Below are 14,605 nucleotides of genomic sequence, written 5' to 3' on the forward strand. Positions count from 1 at the left end.
TCTTAGTTACAAGATCAAACGCAAAAGAAGTTTATGTTTTGATGACTTTGATCCGAAAAATTGTGTGACAATGGAGGTATATATATAGTAAGTGGGTGGAACATATTATGATGCAGTTAAGATCAAAGAAAGAGAATATTCAGAAGACCGTTGGCAAATCTCTAGCCATATAAGAAAGGCCACATGGTTCTTTTGGATACACAGACTTCAATACCTTTTTTGCCGCCAATGCAGTTATGTCTCCCTTTTCCATCTAACTATCTTGATTCTTGAATGTCGCCGTTTTTCTTCTTTCCATCTCCCTCTTCTTGCCGACTATGAAATTAAATGTTTAGTTTAATCAAAATTAGAGGAGCACTAATTTGAAATTATTCGTTCTATTTCTGGTAAGTTGCAAAAGCACTTAGGGTAAATTAGAGAGATATAACATATGCAAGCTATCTACAAAGAGGTATTGTTTTGTTTGTATGATTAAGCTTCCGATTATTGCATGCGATGAATTATATATATACATCTATCCAACCATTTCTACAAAAGTACGAGCCAAACTTCAACTATAGCATAACTATGTTAATAGCTATCATCTAATGATATTAATGCACAATATTCTTGTAGTACATGTAGAGATATATGACATATGTGTCAATATTCTTGTAATCGCTATCGTTTCTATAATACAGCTTGTGTCATATATCTCTACATGTACGTTTCTATAATACAGCTTGTGTCATATATATCTATAATACAAGAATATGACGCAAGCTATCAACAAAAGTACGTTTCTGATACATATGGCGAAATGTTTGGTATATACAGCTTGTGTCATATTCTTGTAATACAGCTTGTGTCCTATATCTCTAGATGTACTATATCTCTACATATGTCATATAATACAGCTGAAATGACATATATTCTTGTAGTACATGTAGAGATATATGACACAAGCTGTATTATAGAGATATATGACACAAGCTGTATTATATACGTTTCTGATACATATGGAAAAATGTTTGGTATATACAGCTCGTGTCATATTCTTGTAATACCAAACATTTCGCCATATGTATCAGAAACGTACTTTTGTTGATAGCTTGCGTCATATCTCTATTATCCTGTACATTACGGTAGTATTATAGTCAACAATATCATAATTGTACACTAGAAATAGACTCGCGCATAGGGCGAGATATATTTAACTTTTTTTTGTTAATTATAATATACTGCGTACAGACCCGCATGTGATTGATTCCAAAAACTATATTTACTGTAAGGTTTGTAATATATTATGTACATGTAGAATTACATTTATATATATAATTATTTGTTAAATCATTTACCGTTCAAGTTTCATCCAGTTTGTGATTTTTGAAATAATAAAGGTTTCAGCATAGAATTAAGATTCACAAAACAACATACCCAAATATAACATTTACCAAATTAGTGATTAATCAGAATTTTATAAAACTTGTAAATTATGAAACGGATAAAAGCCATCAAAAAGATTAAAACTTCTCGAAACGAATGACCTAAACTCTTAAGCGGGTTAAACCCGTCCCGGTAGCCTTACTCCATAAGGGGTATAATATTTCTTTATCTATAAAAATCCGTCCCTCAAAATCTTTAAGAAATAATATTAAAATATAATAAGATTAATTTTTTTTTAATATGTTAATTTTGAAATGAAGAAATCTTTAATATACGTTAGTCTTATATATCAGAAATTTATTATATGGAAAACTTAAAATTAGGATTTGCGTAAGTTTAAATATTTTCTAGTTTAAAATAAATTTAAGATGCCGTCAAATTGTTTTTTAAAGATTTACCAATATCTACTATTCAAACTTAATTTCAAGTTTTTTTTGGTCAAAAAAATTTAAACAATAAGAAATAATAGTATTATTTATATTTTGAAAATATGATCTAACTATATATTTTTTCATCTCATGTTATAATTTTTTATTATATTATAATACATAGGTTTTGAAAATAATTTTGAAAACATGTAGGGGATAATATTTATTAATATTTTAATAATATTTACCAATTTTAGAATTTATAGGAACAAAATATTGTGTTTATAAATAAGTTGAATAGTAATGGAAGTTTTATGTATATTATAGAATATTAAGGGCAAGTAATACATTAGGCACAAAGCTCTCTGGCGACGACACATCAGTTTTTCTTTAAAAATGTTTATCTTTTGATATATAGGGGATATTAAATTTTGAAATATATTTTTGAAATAGACATTTTATGAAAATTTTGTTTTTAAAATGTTTATTATGTGTTCCTTTATATATATATATATATATATACGGTTCTTAATGTTTTGACGTAAAATAAAATAAACAAAACATATCAGAAATATTTTTGATTAAAGTAATTAAAACCCTCAAAGTTCTGTTGTTTCGGATTTTATTATTTTGTGATAAATTGTTAGGTTCTTAGAGCATCTCCAACCCCACTCTATTTTAAAGTCAATACTCTATTATAGAGTAACATTTACTCCAACTCTACTCTATATCTTACTATAATCTAGAGTAAATGGTAGGATTACTTTATATTCAATTTTATTTTTTACACTAACTCTATTTTAGACTCAAAAATAGAGCGATACATTGAAAAAAAACTATGCTCTATTTTAGAGTAAAAAATAGAATATATATTGGAAATAGTCTTACCACACATGAAGTTTGTGTAGAGACCATATATTAGACATTCAAAATGAAAATAGTTTGCAAATATTACCAGATAAATCTCATCTTTCCCTACATCTTTTCTAAAGCTTTAATTTATGGATGCCATTAAAACTTATATGATGGTTCGCTAGATCTCTATAATCAAAAAATTATTCTGAAACTCAGTAACCATGAATATAAATAAATAAAAATTATGTTTTAGTCTCAATCGTAAAGAAAAACAATTGATAATATTGATCTTTTTGCTTTTACAAATATATATATATATATATATATTCTTTTAACTCAATCTTAATATTTGATTTTCTTTTTAACTCCACAATATGTTGCTATTGTTTGATTTTCTTCAATTAGCCTCCTAACAAATTTCTAGTGAATTAGAAACTCTATATGAATGCTGAAAATATGTTATACTCCTATGATGATGGGTTATTTCTCGGTCCTTGACTATATTCTTATTCATTATGTTCTTTTAATTATCAAAGAAATGAACTCTCCGACCAATCAATAAACTAAGCTTCTGAAACCTGAATTTTCTCTCATACTAATGAGATTGTGAATCTAGGCAATATGTTTTACTCAGAGGATATACCAATGATTTTTAATAATTAATAAGTGTATTCCCGATTTACCATATGCTCTAGTGTTTACTCTCTAATCTCGTAATCACCCTTAATATAATTTTTGGAATAATGCATATTAAAATATGGCTCATGTTACAAAACTTTATGAAATATCTTATACTATATCTCGCATTAAATTATGAATAAAATTCATGAAAAAGTGTGTCAAATTAAATGTTTTTTAGATTCGATATATTATCTCTATTTTCTAATCATTTAAAAATAAATAGTATAATTACCTTTAAATTAATTTTGGAAACTATTGTTTTCTATTATTTCATGGGGTGATTAAGAAATTATATTATGATACCATTATGTTATTTTTTTTAGTACATACATTTTACAAATAGTCTACCAGTAACTTATAGAATAGTCAATACAATAATTTTATTTGAGTTTGTCTTTAATACAATATATGTGATTATTGAATACAATGTAATTTTTAAAATATATTAGAACATATTCTGTATTTTTAAATTAGTCTATCATAAATTAATTTGGTTTCAGTTTTTACTTTAAAAGTATTAAAACATTTTTTGTTTTAATTGGTTTGATTAGTAGTTTTATTTTTAGGTTACATGGTATATGCTTTCATTAGGAAATATATTATATGTTAAAACTAAAAGTTGGTAGAAATTGTTTTTTGTAACAATGTGAAAAAAAACTTTTAAACAAACTATACACAATATAAGTTAAAAAAACATGAATTAGATTAAAAAATATTTAATTTTAAATTAGTGAGAAAGATATTTGTCACAAATATAGAGCGACAAGTGTCGCACTGGTAGAGAAAATTAGAAAAAATCTTATTATATGTTAAAATTAAAAGTTGATAGAAACATATTTTTGTAACAACGTGAAAAAGAAAACTTTTAAGCAAACTATACACAGTATAAGATAAAAATAAAATAAAATAGATTAAAAAATATTTAGTTTTAAATTAGTAAAAAAGAAATGTGTCACAATAGAATGCCACGTGTCGCACTAGCAGAGAAAGTTAGAGAAAACCATTTCATATTATAAGATAGGATGCAGTGACGTATTTGACTATAGTAAATTAGTAGAGTTTATTCATTCACATGGATTTCTTTTTTCTTACCACTTCTTTTCTTATCCGTACGTACTATTGCATCTCTTCTCACTGAAGAATCTAAAGCTTGAATATTTTTGCTCTGTATTTCAGATATGCAATGACAGGAACGTTGAGCTCCAAGAGCGATGTGTACAGTTTTGGTGTTGTTCTGCTGGAGCTTCTGACGGGTCGTAAACCAGTAGATTATACCTTACCGCGTGGACAACAAAGTCTAGTGACATGGGTAATGTTTAGTGCATTCTTCTCTGCTTCTTATTCTGGCTTGCTGAATCGATAAGAGAGGCTTTTAATAAGACCAAATTCGTAATAAACTCATTTAGTCTGTTAAAAAATGACAAAAATGGGGTCAAAACCTCAAAGAAACTTAGATAATAAGCCCTCCTTAGGCCAAACTTAAGATGTCAAAACAACTTAAGACGCTGGAAGAAGCAAGAATTTTCTCCATATAGATTACTGCGACTCTAAATGTTCCCTAGAAATGAATTATTGTTAAAGATATTGTGTGTTGTCTCAGGTAACCCCTAAACTAAGTGAAGATAAAGTGAAGCAATGCGTTGATGCAAGACTACTCGGAGAGTACCCTCCCAAAGCTGTTGCCAAGGTATTAATCTCAAAATTGCTTTCCTCTCATTGTTTTATAAGAGCGTAGAAGTTTCAACTTTGAAGACTAGCTAGTTTATCTGAGTGCTAACATTAGAACCAAACTAGCGAAACCACAGTTCTCATGTTACCTTTTTCTTGCAAAACTTTTTGCTGTCCGTGTTCATCTACATGCATGACGATTGAACCATTTCATGAGTCTGATTTTATTTGACATTTGGTACGATATAATGATCAGCTTGCTGCGGTGGCTGCACCCTATGTGCAATATGAGGCAAATTTCAGATCAAACATGAGCATCGTGGTGAAGGCACTTCAACCTCTTTTAAACCCTCCTCGTTCTGCTCCTCAGACTCCTCATAGGAACCCCTATTGATCAGATAGATATTCAATCCCCATCTCATCTTATAATGATGATTAATCAAAGTGTGTTATACGTTTTTTTTTTCGTTTTGTGTGTAAATTTCTGGGACATTATCTCATTAACTCTTCACTCAAGTCCCACATTTGAAAAGCTATGTATGTCTCTATGTCATTATATGTTATGTTTAGTTTGTGAAGGAGGAAGAACCAAATTTTGTTTGTTTATCGTAAATTGATGACTTTAAATAGTTTATTTCTATATTCTGATACAACATTTTTATTTATTTAGACGATGTTTTGCCACAGGTCTTATGATTATAGAAATTTGTAATAGACGTCAAAACAAAGAGAAAATTACGTGAACGACATGCTCACTGTTATTAGTGTACTTTGCAAGAAAACAAAACAGTTAATAGCCATAATTGGAGATAAGAATCATCTGCAGTGTAATGGCGGCTGTTGGGGTGGCGACAACGTTACGATGCGATGCAGCACGTACGTCTAGAGAAACCAAGAGCTCTCTCGTCCCGTTTCAATACTTTGGCTTATTTATGGAGCGTTGATGGTTAGTATGTTTTTTAGTTTGATACATAAATTAGATAACTTGTTCACTTTCAATCTCTTGTGCCAAAACAGGCATCTGTACTTTCGGGACTGAACGGTTTTTTCCGGACTTTCTTGCTTAAGCCAGAAAATTATCAAGAGGTATATCGATTGAGCAGACAGAGATTTTGGTAACTTTCAGATGTTCAGAAGCAGCTTGTGTTTTCCGTGCTGTAAAAATCTTCAATTAACACGCTTGTGTTTTGCAGATGACCTTTTGGTATTCACAGAAGGGAAAAAAGCTCCATTGAGGAAATTTTAAAGATTTTTGAGCAGTTTGCAGATTTTTCGGGGTTGAAGATAAAGCAAAGTTCCAATATGACATAGTCCAGATGTTACAGACCATAAGCATGTGGTACCCCCCTCTACAACACAAGATAATGAATTGCGACAAGAAGCAAAATGGCCAATTTAGCTCAGCGAGGAGTATCCCTAGTAGGGGAAAAACGAGGGTTTTTTCTTCAGCGGCTAATCTCTTCTCATATGTCGTAGAAAAACTTCTGAAACAGTTTCATGTGTTCAGATTGGAGGGCAATGGCCAAGGATAAGCTGCCATCATTTGTAGGACTTGGTAGCACAAAAGACAAACCCTCATATGCAATTGCGCCAGGTCCCATATATATGGGACGACCCCAACCAAAGTCTGCATCATATATGGGTAATTTGGTCCAGCTCGTGATTCCTAAATTTGGGCATTTGTAGGTATGTGCACCGCGGACCAGTGATGACAGATCAGGCTGCAACTCTAAGTAGTCAAGAGCAGACCACAAATAGTTATCGTTCATGCGAACTATAGCATCATGAATCATCCCTGCAGCATACCATGTTGGCTTTGATAGAAGATCCCCTGCAACGGTCAATGGTGTCGCAGTGAATATTACATTGCCAAGGTAACCAGGGGGCAGCTGCGGCCGAAGTCTGGATCTTCCATCAATTGCAATGTAAAACTTGGTCTCTTGGTCGTCTTGAAGTCCGCGCGCTTTGCACACTGATCTCCACACGTGGCCAGCCAAGACCTCGTATGAGCTGTAGCTCATAGTGTTCCCATCCTGCTTGGATTTAGCCTTGAGAGCACAAAGCAGGTCATGTGATATTTTGAAAATAGAGACGGTGGTATCATCAGGGTCTGGCTTGGAGGACGGGATCTTCATAGTGGGGGAAGGCTGATATTCAACATGATCAAAAGCAGGCTGAGGCGGGTCCCTAGCCCGGAGGAGAGTTCGATCAATGAATGGTGGAACGGTAAGGTCAAGTCCACGGGCCATATCAGACCATGTATTGATAAAATGGAGAGCAGAGGAACCATCAGCCACGTGGTGTTGCAAGCCAACCCCAAGGGAAGCTCCCCCACATCTAAAGAAGGTCACCTACTTCATCAAGGAACAAGGATTAAAAGAAAGACAAAAGTAGAAACCGAAAACACAAGGCATCGATTATTAACCTGCAAGACGAGGAGCGGGAAAGTGTGGACGCCGGCGGAGTAATCAACATCGGGAATAAGCTGGCGGAGAGTGAGGGAAGGAGCGAAGTCTCCAAGATCGTCGATGACAGAGGGAGTATCGGCGACGACGAAGAGAACACCGGCGCCGTTGCAATCGATCTCGATACGACCATCATTGTCTCTCTTCAAACGACCAGCTATGGGGTAAAAGGGGACGAGGGCCTTGGAAAGAGCGTCCTTGAGGACCTGAGGGTCAAAGAAATTGGAGACGCCGGTGGGTCGGTAGAAATAGACACTAGGGGTGTGGAATCTAGGGATGATGAGGTCAACGTTGGAGTTCCAAAGATTAGTGACTGGGGTCTCGGCGGCAGGTCGGATAATGGTGGAATCTCGGATGTTTATTTTCATAGTTGCGTAGGGATTGTTACAAGCAAAAAAAAGTTTTATGCTATGACTTTGATCCGAGATTGAGTGAGAAGGGAGGTATATATATGTATAGTAAGTGGGTGGAATAACAAAATTATGATGCATATAAGGTCAGAGATAGAGTATACTCAGAAGACCGTTGGAACAACAACAACAAAAAGTGGGTGGAACAAAATTGTGATGCATATAAGGTCAGAGAAAGAGTATATTCAGAAGACCGTTGGCAAAATTCTAGCCATATAAAAAAGTAAGGAATTTTCGTAAGCCACATGGTTCTTTTGGATATACTTACTTCATTATTTATTATTTATATTTTTATTTTTCTTGCGGGCAATGCAATTATGTCTTTCATCTAGCTGTCTTGATGTCTCTCCCTTTTTCTCATCTTTCCATCTCCATCTTCTTGCCGACAATTATATTAGGGCATTTACAACTCGAGAACTCTTCCAGGTACTCAAAAAAAATATATATATAGAATTGACAGATGTAGGATTATTTTAAGTAACGTTTTTTCTGTAAGGAATTTGAGAATCGTTCTTCCTGCTTCTCTCTCTTTTATATTATTTTATTATTTTTTAATAAAAATTTTTTGTATGAGTAACTGGGTGAGTAACACCACTGTAAATGGTCTTAGAGCTTCTCCAATGGTGAGAATGCTATTTTGAGGTTTTTAAATTTTTTAAGATTATATTTTGTACTTTTTTAAAATAAGAACTTGTGAAAGAGTAATTAAAATTTTGCTCCTCCAATGATGAAGCTTTTTATTGGAGTTCTTAATTTTGAAAAAAATATTTTTCAAAAATAAAATATTTTAAGTAAAACATAATTACTTTAGAGACAAGCTTGTGCTTGACCGTGGTTTTGATCACAGTCTCGATCGAGCTGTGGCTAACCCCCATTGACTGGAGCAGACCTTGGTTCATCTCCATGAGTTCTTTTATACTCTCTTCTTTCTCTGTAACTGAGGTCCCGTCTTTAGATTGAATGATCGCAGCGAACTCTTTACTTATAGAACCCACTGCGTTGGACACCGAGTTCATCGCATCGGGATGTCTCACCGCTCTCTGTGACACATCAGAGACCAGAGCTTTTGTGTTCCGCCCGACTCTCAGTGGCATGTTGGACTGTCACCGAGTTATCTCGCCTGAGCAGAGATCCGAGGATTTGGAGTTGTACAGTTAGAACAAACCGTATGCAGTGACGGTGTTGTCTATCCCAGAAGGTTTCCCATGGATGATCTTTTCGCCTTCAAAAGCCCATTTATTTAGTAACTCAAGATTGGTAATACTATTACTTACTGGCTTTGACTAAAAACATAGAGAGTATAACATGAGCATTCAAAGTCTAGAACCCAAATCAGATGTGAACAATATAAACTCATGGATCACTAGCAGTTTGCGAGGGTTGGTTAGTTCTGGATCCAGTTAACTAGAGAAACAAGAACTGCTACAAAAAGCATAGAACTTTTGCTAATTAATCTCTATATCGATTCACTTATGACTTCATTCCAATAATTACAGGTTTGGTGATCTCAAAGGAGTAATAACAAAGGAAAAGCTTTTGAAAAGTGATCAGAATAACAAAGGAAACAGACAAGATGCACAACAAGAAACGATCTTTATCTATACATTTCCCAGATTCAAACAACTGATAATTGAACACAACCAACTCTGCAAATAAAATAATATAATAAGCCCTTTTGCTCCAAAACGTGGATCAGATCAAACGAGCATTATTATATAATTGGCTCATACGGATCTGCATTTGAACAAAGACTACACATTTAAACAAAGACTACACAAACGAGTTTTAAAGTGAGGGTGATGAGACCAATCTCCTACTCTCAAACAATGGACAAGACCGGTGGAAACAAACAATATATACCTAAACTCATCTTCAATCATGGATAATTTCATTAATCCTAAATTTAATCATGCCTATCACATAAATAAATTAGGATTTAGAAGAACCCTAATTTCCAGAATCAAATACCCAATACTCTAAACCTTAACTAAACACTAATTCATACAAACAGAAATAGAAACATACCATGACAAAGACAATTGTATAAGCTTTGATTTGGTGATTTGTGTAAAAGTTACAAATCCTATGTTATTCAATCATGGATTTTAAAAAGTCTCATGAAATCCATTGTTATTCAACTGATGATTTAAAAATCTACTTTAAAATCCACTATTATTCAAAACAGTTTGTGGATTTGGATTTTAATAAATTTTAGGGATTCTGGAGGATTTGTTTAGTTAAAAATACAGAAATACAAATCTCATGTTTTTAGGTGTGATTTGAAAGAATTTTACCATAAATCATATCAACTCCCCTAAAATCTATCAAAATTCCAAATTTTCTAAATCCCATCAAATCCTCCAAAATCATTATTTCAATACACCCCCTTAGAGTATATGCATTGGTGAGAGACTCAAACACTAATATAATATTGTGAAGAAAATTTTGAGAATTTTTTTTCAATTTTATGTGTCCATTGGTGAAAAACTCATTAGATTTCTCACTAGTATAATATTATTATTTTTATAGAATTTTATTTGAGTCTTTATTTTGTTATGTTTTAAATTATATTTTCAATAATAAAAATTTCTATGAATATATTTTAAACTTATTAAATTACTTATAAATATATTTAATTTTAATAATTAGGTATATTTTTTATTTCATATATCATATTACAAGATTTTTATAATATCAAAATAGATATATTTTTCATTTTTTTAAATCTTATAATTTGTTTCACAATATTATTTTTTTTTTCCAAATCTCAGAATTTATTTAATCATACTAATATTTTTAATTATATGAACTAATATTAATTTAAAATAATATGAATCTATAATTTAAAATTATGCATAATGGAACTTGTTAGATAGGTAATTTTATTTTATGATCTATAAAATACAAAAAAAAAAAAAACAACAAATAAACTATTTAGTTAAGATTTTATGGGTTTGTTTACTATAATAAAATTTGTCTACTTAAAAGTTGTCATGTGTCATTGTTGAATGCTGTTCATGGGTTTCTCAATATGGATTCTCACATTTTCTAATTAAAATATTATTTATTTATTTTTCGTCGAAAAGAAATTATATTGATGAATTCTGGTAGTCCAAATACAATTGTTTGTAAAACCAAATAGGAGGATGGAAACAGTCAAAATAGAGATTACAATGCAGACACCCATTTTTTGCAAGAAGATGTGCAACATGATTACCATCTCTTTTGGTAAAACTAAAAACAAGAGTATTGAATTATGATGCCCATAGTCTAATGTCCTGAATAATCCCGTCAATTGAGATCTCTGAATGTTGACTGTTAAGTATCTTATAAAGTAATTGACAGTCGTCTCCTTCAAACCAAACAAATGTGAAACCTTTGATCCATGTATGTTGCATAGCTGAAAATAGAGCTTTTTCTTCTGCTTCTAGAGGAGTTGTTGTTGTTCCTAGCCTTATGGATCCCCATCCTTTTGATATGCCATCTCCATTTCTTATAATCCAGCCTTCGGTGGCTTGGTTTGATTGTTGATTGAAGGCCGCATCATAGTTGCACTTATATAGAGTATCCAAAGGTCTTCTCCATTTGATTTCCTCATGCAATCGGTTTGTGGATGATGATGTGTTTTGCGTGTTGTTAAGAAGCAAATCCTGAACATCATTTTGAGCTCTCTGAACTAGTATCCTTGGTTGATCAGTAATACCTTCAAAAATAAACTTGTTCCTTGATTTCCAAAAATGCCATAGTAACCACAGAGGTAGGAACTGAGTTGTTGCATTGACATCATCTGTATAATCCATGTCTAAAAAAGCAGTAAGAATGGATTCACAGTCGTGAGTCGTATCCAAAAGAATCTCTATCGGAATATTAGCCAGTTCCCATGTTAGTCTTGCATGCCTGCAATGGAAGAGGATGGCTTCTTTTCTCTCTAATGGCGATCGCGAAGGCGATTTCCGATTTCTTAACCACCGACGACATAATCTTTCTATTTTTCAATATGGGAGTGTTTTTCCGACATTTCTACCGGTTACGGTTTGGATTCTGACGCTTGTTCTCTGCGACATTTAACTGTTAGCAGTTATTTATCCCCGATTTTGTCGAGGGATAACTGTCAAAGAAAACCGTCGTTGACAATCATATATAAATATGGTGGAATCCAGTCTTTGGTCTTCGCAATTCAAACAACCAACCTTGTCCCTATTACTCAAACACGATCTGTGTCTCCTAAAATGAGTGATAACATACAGAAGTCCTTGCAAAATCTCGAATTGGGTATCACCGATGCCCGAATTATCCTGCCACCTGAGTTGTGTGGGAGAGCAATTAATGAGAATCGTTTCTCGTTAATCGTCTGCGCTGTGAACCCGAAAAAAACAAAACCTGAGGGCGATTGTTCGCCAAATGCCAAAGATTTGGGGCTTCGCTGATGCGTGTCGGGGGAGGATTTTGGGCCATGGTAAAGCTCTCTTTATTTTCAAGACAGAGGAGGCACTAAACTTAGTCCTCCGCCGTGGTCCTTGGGCATTTAACGACTGGATGCTTACGGTTCACCGTTGGTACCCTAATATCTCTGAGGCGGAAACAAAGATCATTCCATTTTGGATCAAGGTACGAGGAATACTAATACAATTTCTAAATACCGCCATGGTTAATTACATAGGGAATCAACTGGGTCATGTTGCAAATGTTGACTTTGATGAAAACTCTAACTTGGTTGAGTTTGTGAGAATTTTTGTGAACTGGGATATCAATACTCCACTACGGTTCCAGAGAAACTTTCAATTTGGAGGTAACGATTTAAACACCATCCTGATGTTTAAAAACGAACGACTGCGCAATTTCTGCTCGAAGTGTGGTTCCCTTTCACATGATGCCAAAGAGTGTCCTCTGTTCTTTGTAAATGAGGCGAATGATGAGGACGATGGAGGCGATGATGGTTATGATCCGGGGGACTATGATCATCGTGATCATCATGATTACCAGAATCCTGATGGACCGGACTCACACACTAACACTCTTCAAACCATTTCACCGGATGGTGAGATTCTGGGTGTAGGACCATCCAATGCAAACGAGGAATTCATCATCACTGAATCAGAGGATATTTCCACACCGAGCATTTTTGAGGACACAAAGTTGATGGCTGAAAGACTTTGCTACATTTTCACTAAGTACGCAAAGGGTAAGGAGAAGGAGGCTTTGACACATTATCCACAGGATTTCATCGCAGCTGCTAGAGGAGGCAAAGTCACTCAAAAGAGAACTAGAGACTTCATGGAACAATACTACCAGCGTTGTGAGGCGGAAGAAGACCTGATGGCCCTTAACCTGTTTCATAAGAAGGCTCGAGTGGAATATGCAGGATCCTACAGTGGTACGAATTTGGACGGAGGCGCGGGGGGGGGGGGGGGGGGCGGTACCCCCAATGCCTCCATGAGAGTCGTTTCCTGGAACTGTCAGGGCATCTGTTCGCTGCTGACACAATCTCGTCTAATTAAAGCATATATGTCGTATTTTAAAACCACAGCTTTTGTTTTTATGTGAAACTTTAAATAGTTGTTCAGTTGTGTGTGACTTTGCTTCTGTTTTAGGATTTTCTAATGTATTAACTCAACCCCTCAAAGTAGGAGTGGAGGTTTGGCAATGATGTGGGCAAACAATGTCTCCTTATCATCTTTGTATCAAGATGAAAGGATTATTAATGTACACATTGACTATAATAATATAGGTTTTTATTTTTCGGGTGTGTATGGTCACCCTCTTCCAAGCCAAAGACATTTATTTTGGGTGTTGGAGTTTGATCCTCTACTTGATTAAGTTGCAGAAGAGAATAAATCAGAAGATGGAGAAAAGAGTAAGACTAGGAAATCGAAGAAGAAGAAAAGAAGAAGAAGAAGTGTTTTGTGTCGTAGGAGGAAGAAGAAAGAAGAAGAAAAGACTTTTGGGCCATAAGCATAATGAAGGCCCACAAATGTAATGGGTTTGTATTTGTAATTTTGAAATGAAACAATTGAAGTAAGTAGCTAGGTTAAGAAGATAAGATATATATATATATATATATATATATATATATTGTGTTGTTGTAAAAGCACAATCAAGCAAGTAAGAAGTAAAAGGTTAAAAGTGGCTGCTTCTAGATCTATTTCGAACATTGGGATCACTTAGAAAGTATAAGTGAAACAAGAACAAGAACTGGCCCTTGGATGCTAGCTGGTGATTTTAATGAAATCCTTAACAATGAGGGAAAAATAGGAGGACCTCAAAGGAAAGAGTGGACATTCGGTAGGTTTCGAACAATGCTATATGTTTGTGATCTATCTGATTTGAGATCAAGAGGAGACCGTTTCTCATGGGTGGGAGAAAGAAGAAATCACACTATTAAGTGATGCCTAGACAGAGTACTGATTAACACTCAAATGGTTGCGGTCTTTCAACTTTAATGGAAACTAGTATGTTTGTTCTAAAAATTTATTGAAAATAATCTTCTAATATTTGAGTAAAATAAATAAAGGGAAAATTAGAAATAAAGGATGTTTGATTAAAAGTTTGTCCATCTATACTTTATAAGTTTGGTGAAATAGGTTTTACAGAAATTTTTTAGTCAATTATACCCTTAATTAAAAAATACAATTACTTAATTGAAGAAATGAAACCCTTTAATTACTTAATTAGTTATTCTAACTAGAACGAAAACCCCTTAATTAGTTATTAATCCTTTAATTGATTTTTTCCT

The 14,605-nt window shown here is 33.6% G+C and overlaps 3 protein-coding genes and 1 long non-coding RNA gene across 6 annotated transcripts; 2 read left to right on the forward strand and 2 right to left on the reverse strand.

The window, feature by feature from the left end:
* Positions 1 to 4,511: 4,511 nt before the first annotated feature.
* Positions 4,512 to 5,392, forward strand: LOC147947704 (protein CYTOSOLIC ABA RECEPTOR KINASE 11-like). The gene is made up of 3 exons (XM_087506796.1): positions 4,512 to 4,638; positions 4,930 to 5,016; positions 5,254 to 5,392. Exons 1-3 carry the CDS (start codon positions 4,513 to 4,515, stop codon positions 5,389 to 5,391), a joined length of 351 nt encoding a protein of 116 aa, XP_087362922.1. The 5' UTR covers position 4,512; the 3' UTR covers position 5,392.
* An 873-nt stretch (positions 5,393 to 6,265) lies between these two features.
* On the reverse strand, positions 6,266 to 8,292 carry LOC104777737 (shikimate O-hydroxycinnamoyltransferase). Its single transcript, XM_010502044.3, has 2 exons — positions 7,423 to 8,292; positions 6,266 to 7,348 (listed from the first exon to the last, which is right to left on the reverse strand). The coding sequence occupies exons 1-2, from the start codon at positions 7,951 to 7,953 to the stop codon at positions 6,461 to 6,463; spliced, it is 1,419 nt and encodes a 472-aa protein (XP_010500346.1). The 5' UTR covers positions 7,954 to 8,292; the 3' UTR covers positions 6,266 to 6,460.
* On the forward strand, positions 8,173 to 9,558 carry LOC104777736 (uncharacterized). Of its 3 annotated transcripts, none has more exons than XR_015594434.1 (3): positions 8,173 to 8,298; positions 8,828 to 9,129; positions 9,369 to 9,558. It is a non-coding gene; the product is annotated as an uncharacterized LOC104777736 (long non-coding RNA). The 3 variants fall into 3 exon arrangements; XR_015594433.1 differs by having other exon boundaries at positions 8,861 to 9,129; XR_015594432.1 differs by having other exon boundaries at positions 8,185 to 8,298; positions 8,720 to 9,129.
* A 1,568-nt stretch (positions 9,559 to 11,126) lies between these two features.
* Positions 11,127 to 11,672, reverse strand: LOC147947705 (uncharacterized). The gene has a single exon (XM_087507407.1). It carries the CDS (start codon positions 11,670 to 11,672, stop codon positions 11,127 to 11,129), a length of 546 nt encoding a protein of 181 aa, XP_087363533.1.
* Between the last annotated feature and the right edge of the window lie 2,933 nt (positions 11,673 to 14,605).

The sequence above is a fragment of the Camelina sativa genome, chromosome 3 (genome assembly GCF_030686135.1).
Source record: "Camelina sativa cultivar CO46 ecotype springtype chromosome 3, ASM3068613v1".
Taxonomy (NCBI): domain Eukaryota; kingdom Viridiplantae; phylum Streptophyta; class Magnoliopsida; order Brassicales; family Brassicaceae; genus Camelina; species Camelina sativa.

What these genes read in the sequence shown, in the direction of transcription:
- LOC147947704 (XM_087506796.1), top strand. Translation starts at nt 4,513, where the DNA reads ATGACAGGAACGTTGAGCTCCAAGAGCGATGTGTACAGTTTTGGTGTT. An exon ending in AACAAAGTCTAGTGACATGG is followed by an intron (nt 4,639 to 4,929) that starts GTAATGTTTAGT and finishes GTGTTGTCTCAG; the next exon opens with GTAACCCCTAAACTAAGTGA. An exon ending in CTCCCAAAGCTGTTGCCAAG is followed by an intron (nt 5,017 to 5,253) that starts GTATTAATCTCA and finishes TATAATGATCAG; the next exon opens with CTTGCTGCGGTGGCTGCACC.
- LOC104777737 (XM_010502044.3), bottom strand. Translation starts at nt 7,953, where the DNA reads ATGCATCATAATTTTGTTATTCCACCCACTTACTATACATATATATAC. An exon ending in TCCCGCTCCTCGTCTTGCAG is followed by an intron (nt 7,349 to 7,422) that starts GTTAATAATCGA and finishes TTGATGAAGTAG; the next exon opens with GTGACCTTCTTTAGATGTGG.
- LOC147947705 (XM_087507407.1), bottom strand. Translation starts at nt 11,672, where the DNA reads ATGGATTATACAGATGATGTCAATGCAACAACTCAGTTCCTACCTCTG.